Source organism: Eschscholzia californica, unplaced genomic scaffold, assembly GCF_041429995.1.
Source record: "Eschscholzia californica isolate CP2 unplaced genomic scaffold, dmEscCali1.0.p SCAF_3, whole genome shotgun sequence".
NCBI classification, from domain to species: domain Eukaryota; kingdom Viridiplantae; phylum Streptophyta; class Magnoliopsida; order Ranunculales; family Papaveraceae; genus Eschscholzia; species Eschscholzia californica.
Window position 1 is genome coordinate 54,134,382 of NW_028238420.1, and position 12,677 is coordinate 54,147,058.

At 35.0% G+C, this 12,677-nt stretch overlaps 1 protein-coding gene and 1 long non-coding RNA gene across 3 annotated transcripts; one reads left to right on the top strand and one right to left on the bottom strand.

Annotated features, from left to right (window-relative positions):
• Positions 1-215: 215 nt before the first annotated feature.
• On the bottom strand, positions 216-8,202 carry LOC147551903 (uncharacterized). Its single transcript, XM_086670059.1, has 9 exons — positions 7,215-8,202; positions 7,062-7,128; positions 3,539-3,567; positions 3,245-3,453; positions 2,421-2,539; positions 1,922-2,014; positions 1,754-1,829; positions 884-1,037; positions 216-633 (listed from the first exon to the last, which is right to left on the bottom strand). Exons 1-9 carry the CDS (start codon positions 7,398-7,400, stop codon positions 481-483), a joined length of 1,086 nt encoding a protein of 361 aa, XP_086526185.1. The 5' UTR covers positions 7,401-8,202; the 3' UTR covers positions 216-480.
• LOC147551904 (uncharacterized) lies at positions 3,939-4,965 on the top strand. 2 transcript variants are annotated; one of them, XR_015237914.1, is made up of 4 exons: positions 3,939-4,072; positions 4,164-4,246; positions 4,392-4,462; positions 4,751-4,965. It is a non-coding gene; the product is annotated as an uncharacterized LOC147551904 (long non-coding RNA). The 2 variants fall into 2 exon arrangements; XR_015237913.1 differs by lacking the exon at positions 3,939-4,072 and having other exon boundaries at positions 4,090-4,246.
• Positions 8,203-12,677: the final 4,475 nt, after the last annotated feature.

Sequence of the window (12,677 nt, forward strand, 5' to 3'; positions counted from 1 at the left end):
GAAAGTTCAACAATTAAATATGGACACAAATATTACAGGGGTGATGATCACACAATCATGGTTGCGAAGGAATCAGGGATGGTTTGTCGCGTAAAAGTCAAGCAATAGATTTTATCTAGGAAAGAACTTTCAAAACATCGTACATTTGCAATCGAACACAGCCTTAATGTTCTAGGTCAAAATCTGTTTCCACCTACGCACTTTGCCTAACCCAATTGATAAAACTTTGTTATAATCTTGTATCAGAATAAAAGAGAAGAGAGGCCTTTTTAGGGCTCGGTGGGGACATAAAGTGAACATTAAAGTTGGTAATACAGTACTTTTGTACTCGGATTCAAATTCATATCCTTTAAGAAACTAAATATCTTCACTGATAAGAAGTAATACATATCTTGGTTGCTTATTGCTACTGATAATATTGGGGCACTCCATATGATGTCGGCTACGGCAAGGCACCGAGAGGTTATTAAGGATATGAGGTTATGACGGGTAATCCTTCGATGCAAGCTGAAGTTCAAGAAACAGTTGGGAAGAAGTATTCCAGAGCTTTTCAGCAAGTTTTGTGTCATAAGAAAGTGCAGAGGATTTGATGACCCTTCCTCTTCCTCCAAAGAAGTATTGCCCAGATTCTTCCTGAAACCAACCGAAGAGGTCATTCAACTCGATCCAAATATTAGCAAGTTTTTTTTGTATGTCTAACTTCATGCGACTTCACATGCGAATATATTGACACAAAGATAATTGTCTTTCAACTTATTAGGTGGATGAGTAGTATGTCTAAAAACAGTAAGATTAAACAGACGGGCCTTTAAACAAGATAGCAGGAAACACATTTAGATGTAGCTTTATATAATAGTAACTAGTAGAAGCTTGTGAAACTTACTGGAGGGGAAAGAGCTGCATCAATAATAGATTCGACCCCATTATCAGGAGATTGTGAAAGACCCAAAGTCCGCAGGACCATGACAGCTAGATTGGAAATATGTGAAGGAACTTCTCGCATAATGTTGGATTCCACTACCCCAGGATCTGCAGCCCTGTGCAATTAAATAGCAAAGAGAGAGTAGTCAAAATCTGAAAAACTACTCTCATACCTCAAACAATTTAACAGAAAATAGAGTTTTGGTTCAAAATCTCGGGTGCATGCCAACTTGCAAAAAAAGGAGAATTACCGAATCAATTGGCATGAATACTCAACTTGGAAAAGTTCAAAGATACTTCAGTGAGTATAATATGATACTTGTACTGTTATACATGTATGTCATATGTGTAATTGTACATGACCGTGTTAAGACCACAGGAATACCACTTCTTTTAACTTTTTTCTGTGTACTTAAACAGAGATTGATCTAGAGGTAAGAAATTGCAATAAAGAACAATAATAACTTCGTGCAAACATATATAATCTCGTCCGTCTTTAACCAACATAACACTCCATGATAGGGTAAATTACGTTGATACCTATGTAACAAGGATACTGGTAGAACTATTGGTATTGATAATGCTTAGGACACAATTTGAACATACAAACTCCAACATTTTATGCAATTGTGACTATGTGAGTACCCTATTGTTTCGAACAAGTATTCAGCACAGCAAGAGCAAATGAATAACGAGCATACACGTTATATATGTTTGCACCAAAAAATTGTGAAGTATCGTAGAATTCTTGTTCAATGGAGCATTTATAACAATTTTATCAAATCTGAATAACATCAAAAAAACATAAACCAGAGACAGTGTAGCTACGTACATGACAGAGATCCTACGTGATTCATCACCCGAGCAAAATTTTCGATGAAGCTCGTAAGACAACAGCAGTAGTAGAACTGTGATAGGTTTTACATGTGCCAATTAGAACAAAAAGGTACTACAATATATAAACGGATCTTTAAGCTTACTCGTTTCCAACTTTACTTACTTTTGGTGTATTCATAAACTTGAGCATAAGGGTACTGTTTTGACACCGAGTGGTTCCCTAGCAATGTCTCTTTATCAACCTGTATATTAGGTACTGCATGGACAAAATAATGCAATTGAATATTACGTTGGAAATACAGGAAATTAGGCTGAAACCACAAATTTGAGTTGGTCATAGAAAAAAACGACATGCCATTTTTGTTTCGGCCTGTGCCTATGCAAGCTCGTGCAAACAACATAAATTGGAAATTTGTTGCAAATCTTCCTCGTGCGACAAAGGGAGTTGGGGCGAAAAAAAAGATAATTTGATAGGGAGTTTCAACCAATATTTACTTGAATTAGTTAATCAATATGGTCACGCAAAAGAAAATGAATAAAAATTGACAGATAGCTCAACATAAAAGCTGTAGTTTAAAGCTATGGGTAAGCAATTTAACAATAGTAACATAATTTCAACACTAAACCTACGTTTCATGTAGTTGTGCCAATTAGAAACATACCACATCGATGGGTAAAGGATGTAACATTTACTACGCGAGGGGTAGTGCGACTGCTTTTCAGTAGTGGTAAGAGAAGATTGGTCAGACAAAATGCACCGATGTAATTTGTTGCAATCATCCTGGGACAAGGAGTGAGTTATTAGCACATGAACCATGGTTCTAACTTTTAAGTACTTAATATGAGTAATGATTTTTTACTTAAAACAGAGTAGGCTAAAGTCTCGGAAGAAACAAGAACGAAACTAAGAAACCTACTGTAATCCACAGATAAACAGATAGATGCCTCCCAACAATCACAAAGAACATAGATGAAATTCAAATTACTGGAAGAATGCAAGGAGATACAAATTAAAATATCCCAAAAATGTTTTTCAATTATCCGTCTCAGTAATTACTATAAATATTAAATTAAATAAATTTTTAATTTAAAATTTGAAACAAATTTTCTCAGTCTATAAGTCCAAATTCCTTTTAAGTACCGCTTCGAAAATGGCATGTCATGGTTTCTCTAATTATCCAAAGAAATTGGAGATTTTTATTATGCACCGAAATGTTGCTTGTTCAGGAAAGCATTTTTTAAATATCCAGTTAGCGCTATTTTTAAAGAGTTGGTGATAAAAATCACGAGTTGTCCAAACTAACGTACTTGCGGCGAGGTTTCATCAACCACCAAGTACTTCTGTAACACATTCCTACGCATGTAAAGAATTTCACTAACACGTAATTGCAAGAAAAGGCAGAGTGAAGAGAAAGATTTATTAGAATATCGAGGGAAGGATAAATGCATGTAAACCTATTTTTGTTCCAAGATATGAAATGGTTACTGGTCAAAGCCTTCGACTGTGAATCGTTGTGTTGTTGCCAATATCCCAGCATTGTTCACAAGAAGTTGGATAGAGAAATGCATATTTGAATCCGAAAGCCACTGTTGCAGGGATCTTTTGAATAGCAGCATTGACTCAAAGGATGATAAGTCAACTTGAAATGCTTTGAGATGAGCATCTGGATTCCGATTCTTGATCTCTCGGACTGTCTGTTTAGTACCCAGGGAAAAGATACCACATCAAATTAATCAATGAAGGATTCACTAATGATAATATCGTAAACATTCAAATTACCTTATCAAGTTCCTCATAACTACGTCCAGCTGCAAGTATGACGATGAACTTATGTTAAATAGCTACAATCGTGATAGAAGACTTGTGATCCAATATATATATATATATATATATATATATATATATATATATATATCTATTATATAAAGCACAATGGTGTTTTTTGAGCTTGACCGTCGATTTATCTCTTGGATATTCACGTTCGTTAGATTATAATATGGAGTTAACTAATCTGAAGGTTAAGATTCATCCAGAGTTTTTAAACACTAACCGTGCTCAAATTCAGTTTTTCTCACGTCTGAAATCACTCTCACTCAAAGGATCAGTTTCATTTTCTAACTTCCTAACTATCTTTCTTACTTTTATACCCTCATTTTCATTTACAAATAACAATTATATTAACTTCTAAAAGTTTAGCACTTGGGCTATTATTGACATTGCAAAAATTCCTCCCTAATTTCTCTCCCAAAGTTTCTCTCCCACTACTAAATTCAAAATTCATCTCTTTCAAAAGACCCATTTCTCGAAATTCAGGTTGCTTTATCTTCTCTTTAATTTAAAACTGATTTGCTCTCTCTTCTTCTATCTCTTTCTCCCCTCTTATGACCGTTCGATTTGAAACCAGTGTTTCAGGTGTTTGAAGAAATGGCCCACAGGATTTCTTCCTCTCTTAGTAATGTCTTCATTCTTCATGACTATCACAACCATGTTTGTAATCTCTATGTTGTTTTTAAATTTCCTTCACTCTTTATAATGTTTGGTGAATTTCAAACTTGATCTGATCCTTATACTCCTTTCGTTGATTTTACAGTATTAGGATTTGAATTCTCTGTGTGGGGTTTGACTTTTGCAGGCCAACCAAACCAATATCATGGTGGGGAAGGATGAGAAATTTGGGTGGGAAAGATGACTTTGCAGGACATGGTATAATGGTTGTAATGTTTCTAGAAATCTTAATTGCTTGATACCCATGTGTTATTATATTCTCTTCAACCCAACCAACTGAAGTTTCTAATTCTTCTTATCTTTTAATTCTTCTCTTTGTGCTTCAACATGAATATGTTTTTAATTGTACTCTTCTTAATGTATCTTGATACTTTTGCTAATTTTTATTCTGAGTTCTTTCTTATTTTTTCATCTCTTTCTCTCTTAAGTGGTTAAGAGATATCACCGAGTTCTTATCCTTCTCCTTTTATTTGTTTGTTGATTTAGGTCATTCAGTTTGCAAATAACCAGGGAAAATTTGTTATCAATACATGTTCAAGATCTACTACAACAACTGTCATAGGGGGGCTATCATAAGATGGTCGTGAAGAGGAGGTGTTTGAGAGATAAAGGCAACAACACTTTAACAAAACCATTAGTTCTCTAGAAAGAACAATGTACTTTTCTATATATTTTTATTAATGTTTTGTTAGTTTAAGAAATCTCCATTTAGCTCTCTGGAGATATTACAGTCATGTTTATAATAATTGTTGGGTCTTAATCTTCATATGGTTATTGTTTTGGTTCAAAGCAATTGCCTCATTTCTTTGGGTTTAAATATACATGGCTTTAATTCTCTATCAATTTTGTACTTAGAGATTTAAGAGAATTGTTGTTTGATTATTTATATTTTTTAGGAGAATGATAAATTAATGAATGTAGACTGATAGTTTTGTCCAAAATTGAGGTTTTTAGTTACGCATCATCGTCTTCGCCTTAAATATTTGTGCTTTTCTCTTTGTTGTAATATTCTTGAAGTTTAGATGGTATCTTATGAGCTTATAAAACTTTTTAAATTCATAAAGATTTACTAACTGTACATTTTTTAAATTATAATATATTTTTTCGTAATTTTAATGAGCTGGTTATCCCTTCTTTTAACAACTAGGTGTCCACCGCGCCCTACGGGCGCGGTAGATCCCTTTTGGCTACGCCGTTATGAGTGCACAAAGATGAGTTGGATCATTTAGTGCACATACATGTCGCAGTGGAATCTATCTTAGTGGTATGTTTATATCAGGAGCATGTGTATACACCTAGACGTGTATATACCGCAATATTCAGTTCTACACCATCTAGGATCATACAGTGACATGTGATTCGCATAGAAGATGCGAATTACAAGTCCTGTTTAATGTTGGATGTTGTAGAAATAAATATTGAGGTATATACACGTCTAGGTGTATACACATGCTCCTGATATAAACATACCACTAAGATAGATTCCACTGCGACATGTATGTGCACTAAATGATCCAACTCATCTTTGTGCACTCATAACGGCGTAGCCAAAAGGGATCTACCGCGCCCGTAGGGCGCGGTGGACACCTAGTATATATATATATACACACATCATTACATTAAAACAGATATATATTAACTGGCGATTTTGCAATTTCAAGAGATTCTAAGTTGAGGGTACATCGTAGCAGAAGATTGACATATTCTCGCACATTATCATTTACTCAAGCATAGATCATATCTTTGACTAATCGAAACAAAAGATAATTTTAATTCCTGCTAATAACCTCTAGGTGAAACCAAATCACTACCAGAACTTTACCAGGCATCCCATGTGCAGAAATTCTAAGTGCAGTGACAGGAACTGCTTCTAGACATGGGAGCGACTTCATACATACAAATTACAAATCGATCATCTCATCGGTCATGAAGTAAAAAAGAAAAAATACCAACTTACGTAATTCGAAGATTGGTTAGACGATTAGTATGGATGGTGGATTTTGACAATTCGAATAGGTACTATGTGAAGAAGATAGGGTGTACCAATAGCAAAATCACATCCCTCACTACAACCTTTTGACTCCACCACCATAAATACTAAGAAATGTTTGCACATTCAGATAGTTCTTTTAGTAAATAGTAAGTGATTTCCTTTTCAAAATACTTACGAACTATGACTATCTACTTAATTTTTTTCTGCAAAGTTCATTAATCATCTTTATGTTCAAATGACCATTTTGACAACGAATTTCGCCTAATGATAAAAATTTGTCTTCCCACTTCGCTCCAAAAAGGCAAAGTGCCATCTTGACACTTACGTATTGATGCGTAAAAGGCATACACTAGATCTTTCCGAAAGAAGGGATACCACATTTATATAAATGAAAACATAGTGTAGTCTTTTTCACTTTGCGAATTAATATGAAGGTTTAAGTGTTTGACTAACGAGAAATATAAATGTTGTTACTTCTTATGTTGCATAAACTTAGTCAATGCTTGTATATTTTGTTTCTGCGTGTAGAGGCGCATGTCTGAAGGCGTACACATCTAACTGCCTTTAAAACATATTTTATCACATGACAACAAACTAAACTGTATCATTTTCTAGGGTTTAAACTAACAAATCCACAACTACTATGTATCTTCTATAAGTTCAAGCAAGGTCTAAAATTTTTCTGCATTCCTATCAAAATAAACATCCAATCAGCCTAATTTGTGAAATTGGATTTCATCTATTTTAATGTACAATTTCAATCTTCAAAACTGAGAAAAAAAATGACTTGGGTTAAAGGAATACCTAGAACGACGTAAAATCCCTCAAAGGAGAGAGAGAGTGCGGCTGCTGCACCTAAACCAGATGTGGCCTGCCATAATAGAAAACCATTACAGTCAAAATGAAGGGGGAGAGAGAGAGAGAGAGAGAGAGAGAGGTGAGGGTGGAAGAGATTACCCCAGTGACAACAGAGATGGGTAGTTGAGTAGATGGAGCAGAACGAGGGTAGGATTTGGAACTACGGTAGACAATTGTGTCCAACCATAACTGGAAGTAAGAGTAAATTAGAGATAGTGTCCACATGACACCCATTCTCCAGAACTGTACTGAGCAAACGAAATGCAAGCACTCACCAAACTCCATTATCGTCTTCTCCAATCTCTCTATCTGGCTATCTCTCTCTATGTATATATCAAGCCTCCTGGTATGGGAGGTAAGAATTAGTTTTGGGGATCACAGTATAAAATCATTTTTTTTCTTTTGGCCACCACTTTGGGGAAACAAGGATATTTGACTTTGTCATGGTCAACTTTAGTTGCCAATTTATTTTCTATTTTCCCAACTCCACTAATATTTTTTCTCTACTCTGGTAATAGTCGTCGACAAACAACCATTTCTGGCAACTTTTAATGTTTTTCTGAATCTTTCTTGAACTCGTCCACCACTATCACCACCATTATTTGTCTTTCATATTGTATTTTAGATTAAAAGTCCGGAACTAAAGTTAGAGTAGTTTTGAACTCTGCTACCCCCATTAAGTGCCATAGAATATGTACTTGACGGTAAGTTTTTTTCTTCTATCAATTTGAAGTTCATCAACTTCCTCATGAAAATTTTCCTCGATATTTGCCTATTTGGAGCTGCTAGCTAGCTAATTTAAACCTAGTTAAGTAATATCCTATCACTAGTCCTAAGAGGAAAACCAACTGTCAATCAACAATCAAATGAAATATGAATCAATAAAAAATGTCAACAAAACATGAATCATACATCAACAATTGTCAATCAAGAATCAAATAAAATATGAATCAATAAAAAGATGTCAATGGACAATTGGACAATGGACACCAACTAATGAACTAAATTTAAATTTAACTAAGATTTATAACTTATAAGAGAGTAAGAGGAATTTCATCAAACAGTTGGTCTACAAGACTACAACCAACCCGGGTTCTGTCCCGGGCCCGGGCTGGGCCTCTATTTTGGGACCGACGGGCTAGGCCCGGCCCGGCCCGGAAAAACCCGGATTGAGTCCGGCAACTTGTTTTTTTTTCCTTTTTCTTTCTTTAAATATTTATATTCCTCCTAATCATTTATATCCTATTTAGAAAATATAACAAACTTAAGTTGGAGAAGAAATTTTTGGTAAGCTTTAAAAAATCTTATCTAAAAATAAATTTAGGTAAGTTGTTGAGTTAGAAAGAAATATTTATATTTATGTTAAGGATTCATATCCTTATGTAAGTTTAGAAAATCTTTTCCTTTTTAAGTTAGAGAATATAAAAAGAATATAGGTAAGTTTCATTAAACCATTGTTGCGTAAGTTTTAGAAAAAAAAAAAAATTTCGAGTAAGAGAAGAAATTTTTAGTAAATACTATAAATTTTTTTAAGTAAGTTCCATTTTGTTTTAATTTACTTTAGGTAAGTTCGATTTTTTTAGGTAAATAGTCATTACTTTAATACTACGTGATAAGTTTTATTTTCTTTTAAGTAAGTTCTATTACAAATAGTTTTATATTTGTAATATTACTTTTTAATTTACTTTTAGGATTAGTTAAGTTTTAATTGAGTTTCATATTAAAAAACAGGAAAAAAAAAAAAAAACACAGATTAGCCTGGCCAAACCCGGATTTGGCCCGGCCCGGCCCGGATAGGCCTGGCCTGGGTCAAGTCACGGTCCCGGGCTGGGCCATAGGTTTAGCCAACCCGGGACTGGCCCGGCCCGGGGCTATTCCAGCCCGAGTTGCTTGGGCCCGGCCCGCAACCCGGCCTGGACCGTTCTATTTTAGGCCGGCCCGGCCTTTTGAGCACCACTAGCCGGAAAATTTACCTATCGGCGACCCTCTCCGGTGAAGACGATGAGGTGGCGAGAAGATGATGTGGCAGAGAGAGAAGGTGATGACTAGTTAACGGTGTGCTAACGGTTACTGAAAAAAGGGACTATATGGGAATATTTGATAAAGTTAGGGGCTAGGCAGGAAGCTGGTCACAAAGTTAGGGGTTATTTGAGAATTAACCCATATTTTTGTTAGTTTTATTCCTGTCTTCTTTAGGTTATATGAAGTAATGGGTTAAGTTGGTAGATTTGTATATTTCCTTCAATAATTTTGATTATAGAAATTTCATAAAGCTCTTTGATTTTGAATTGATTTTGAATTGATTTCGGATCATAGATCTTACTGTTATTAATTATTGATGTTTATGATCTGGTTTGGAAACAAAACCAGACGAGATCTCGTCTCCTTTCGTCTAGTTTGGGAAAAAAAAATTAATTAAGGTCGTCGGTGGGAGATTGCCCGTCGGCGAATTTCTGTCGGGTAGGTGAAAGCAACTCTCAAATGCAGAATTGTCTTTAACCAAACTTGGTCATAAAAAAATTGACCAAGTCAAACTTGCAAAATACATTGTCTTTAACAACAAAATACCCTCATTGCCCTACTCTCCTAAAAAAAATTTACGAAGCCCGATAATCTGGGTCGGTCTTCACATTACTCCGCTTCATTCAAGGTGAAGTAAAATAAATTTCATAAGGATCAAATCCATTATACGCTTAGAAAGTGCAATCGAAGAAATGTGGACAAGGAGAGATGGATGAGAACAAGGACATGAAGTAAACAAAGCTTAGTAACATGTTTCGGATTTTTTTATTTCCTTTTGACCGAGAAAAATAAATCTTTACGTGACAGCTTACCTTGTTAGCACGAGAACAATGATTGATCTTGTGTTGATTATGCCGGTGAACCTTGGATTTAGCAGGCTGGGTCTTAGAGCATCTCCAGACTCCAATGCAACACTCAATCTTAGAAACTCTAATTTCCACATATGATTTTTAGAATGTTTTTTTAAAAACTCTCTCCAATGCAACACTCTATTTGGAGTTCCAAGATGACGTGTCGAGGGTGGAATAGAGATATCTCAAAAGGATACTCTATTTTGAGAGTATCATCTTGAGATATCTCTAATTATCTAACTCATCAATATTTGATTTTCAACCAATAGAAATCAAGTCTTATATATTTTCTAAATAACTAATTATTTATTTACAAAAAACCTCCAATGCAAGACTCAATCTTAAAATCCTAAGTGTCACATAGGACTTTAGAGTTTTTTATAGAAAAAAACCTCTCCAATGCAAAACTCAATTGAGATCTTAAGATGATGTGGAAGCATTAAATTTTGAGATGTCTCAATTGCAAACTCTATTTTTGAGATCTCTTTTGAGAGTCTTAAGTGTCATAGTCATCAAATTTATATTTTGGACCAATAGAAAGTCTTTCTTTCTCAACCATTTTTTTTCCTATTAAATGTATGTGTGACATGTGTAACTATTAGACTTTTTTTGAGTGTTGCATTGGAGAAGGACTTTAATTAGAGACATTCAATTTAGCCATATAGGAAAGAAAATCTCTATTGAGACTTGACACATAAGCCTATTAGAGTTTTTTTTTTAGTTTTGCATTGGAGATGCTCTTAGATTGGAGACATAGAAAAATTGAGGATCTCTATTTTTGCCACCTAAGAGCATCTCCAATGCAACACTCAATCTTAGAAATTCCGGCCACCTAGGATTTTTAGAGTTTTTTCTTAAACATCATCTCCAATGCAACACTCTATTTGGATCTCTAAGATGACGTGTCGAGAGTAGAATAGAGATATCTCAATAGGACACTCTATTTCTAGAGTGTCCTCTTGAGATATCTCTAATTGTCCAACTCATCTATATTTGATTTTCAACCAATAGAAATCAAATCTTCTATATTTTCTAAAATAACTAATTATTTATTTACAAAAATAACTATGCCACATAAGTAAATAAGATAACTTTAGAGTTTTGCATTGGAGACAAAATTTTTTTGAAGATCTCTGTTAACTCCACGTAGGAGTGACAATCTCAATTGGAACTTGACACGTATGATGAATGGAGATTTTTTTGAGTTTTGCACTGAAGATGCTCTTATCGAGAGTCAAGTGAAAAAATCTCCAACTTGCGAAGGTTGTGCATTGAAAATGTAGGATAAGGTAGCTTAGATCATCTCCCATGCAAAACTCAATCTTAGAAACTCGAAGTTCCACATTGGATTTTTTTTGAGTTTTTTGTAAAAAATCATCTCTAATGCAAAACTCAATTAAGATCTCAAAGATGACGTATCGAGGGTGGAATATAGTGTTGTCTCCTTGGTTCTCTTTTCAGAGAATAGTTCTTAATCTTTCTGGTTTTTAACAAAACAGAGTACACCCACTTTTGTTTGTCTTTCTATTTCTTAAATCAGAGAAAGAGTTATCTTCTAACAATTAAGATAAAAAGAGTGATTATAAAAAAAAAAAAAAAAAAAGTCAAATGTAAAATATCCGAGTCGAGGATACCTCTGTCCTTAAGACAATTTACACCTTGTATATCAGTACCAACAGTAATGGTGTATGTCTCCCAGGATAAAACGGATTACCTATCAAAGTAAAGATGGTATCTCTTAGTTATGATAGTCTGACGAACTTGGTAAGTAATATGAACTTCTGAACAACGATCCTTAAACTCTAATGCTTGAAAATGAATGCTCAGAAATGCAAAAAACTAATTATTTGTTTGCTGAATTCTCATGGTATTTATAGGGGTATTGACACCACTTCGTATGGGTGCCAATAGTGAGTGGATGCTTCCCAACAGTCATATTTGACTGTTGGTTTTCGGGTGCCATGTTGACCGTCAGATCTTAACGGATATATTAAGATCTCGCGCATTGAACGCCCACCGTTAGATCATCAACGGATCTATCTTAAGAGCGCCAAATATCCTGACCGTCAGATCATATTTATGATCGTAAAATCCAAGGCTCCAATCGCTCCTCGCGACGATGCGTACGGGCGCCTCTAAAGCGCCCTAAACGCCCATTCGCCCACGCCGCGCGTGCGCGTGCGTGATGCGTGGTTTGCGTGGTGCAAACCACGCCAACCATCCCATCATCCCAACCAATCTATTATTAGTAACATAAGGAAAAGTCTATATAAGGAAGTAGAACTTTCCTTATTTTTCCAATACGGTACTAATAATAAAACTACACGTTGTAGTTATCCCTATATTTTCCCAAAATAAATCAATGATAACTCATTCATATGAAATCGGATTCTGACAAACTTTATGTCTAAATTCAAGAGCTCGATGAGATGAATCCAATGGTCCATCCTGATCTTGATTTGGACAACGTTTGGTTGCCCAAACTGACAGAAAACAGATCCGGTTTCTACAATCCCCCACATGAATGATTATCATGATTTTACCAAAAATTCAATGCAAACTGACTGACACTACTTAAACACTAATGTAGACAGACAGAAGTTCATATCCGAAATTTCGCTGCATCAGAAGAGGTGGCTTTTGGCTTTGAACCTTTCCTAGTGAATAACTACATGGTTTACAAGGACAA

Excerpts from the sequence above, each read along its gene's own strand:
- LOC147551903 (XM_086670059.1), bottom strand. The coding sequence starts at position 7,400 with ATGGAGTTTGGTGAGTGCTTGCATTTCGTTTGCTCAGTACAGTTCTGG. Across the intron at positions 3,454-3,538 it reads GTTATGAGGAACTTGATAAG|ACAGTCCGAGAGATCAAGAA; the intron begins GTAATTTGAATG and ends GGTACTAAACAG. Across the intron at positions 634-883 it reads ATGCAGCTCTTTCCCCTCCA|GAAGAATCTGGGCAATACTT; the intron begins GTAAGTTTCACA and ends GGTTGGTTTCAG.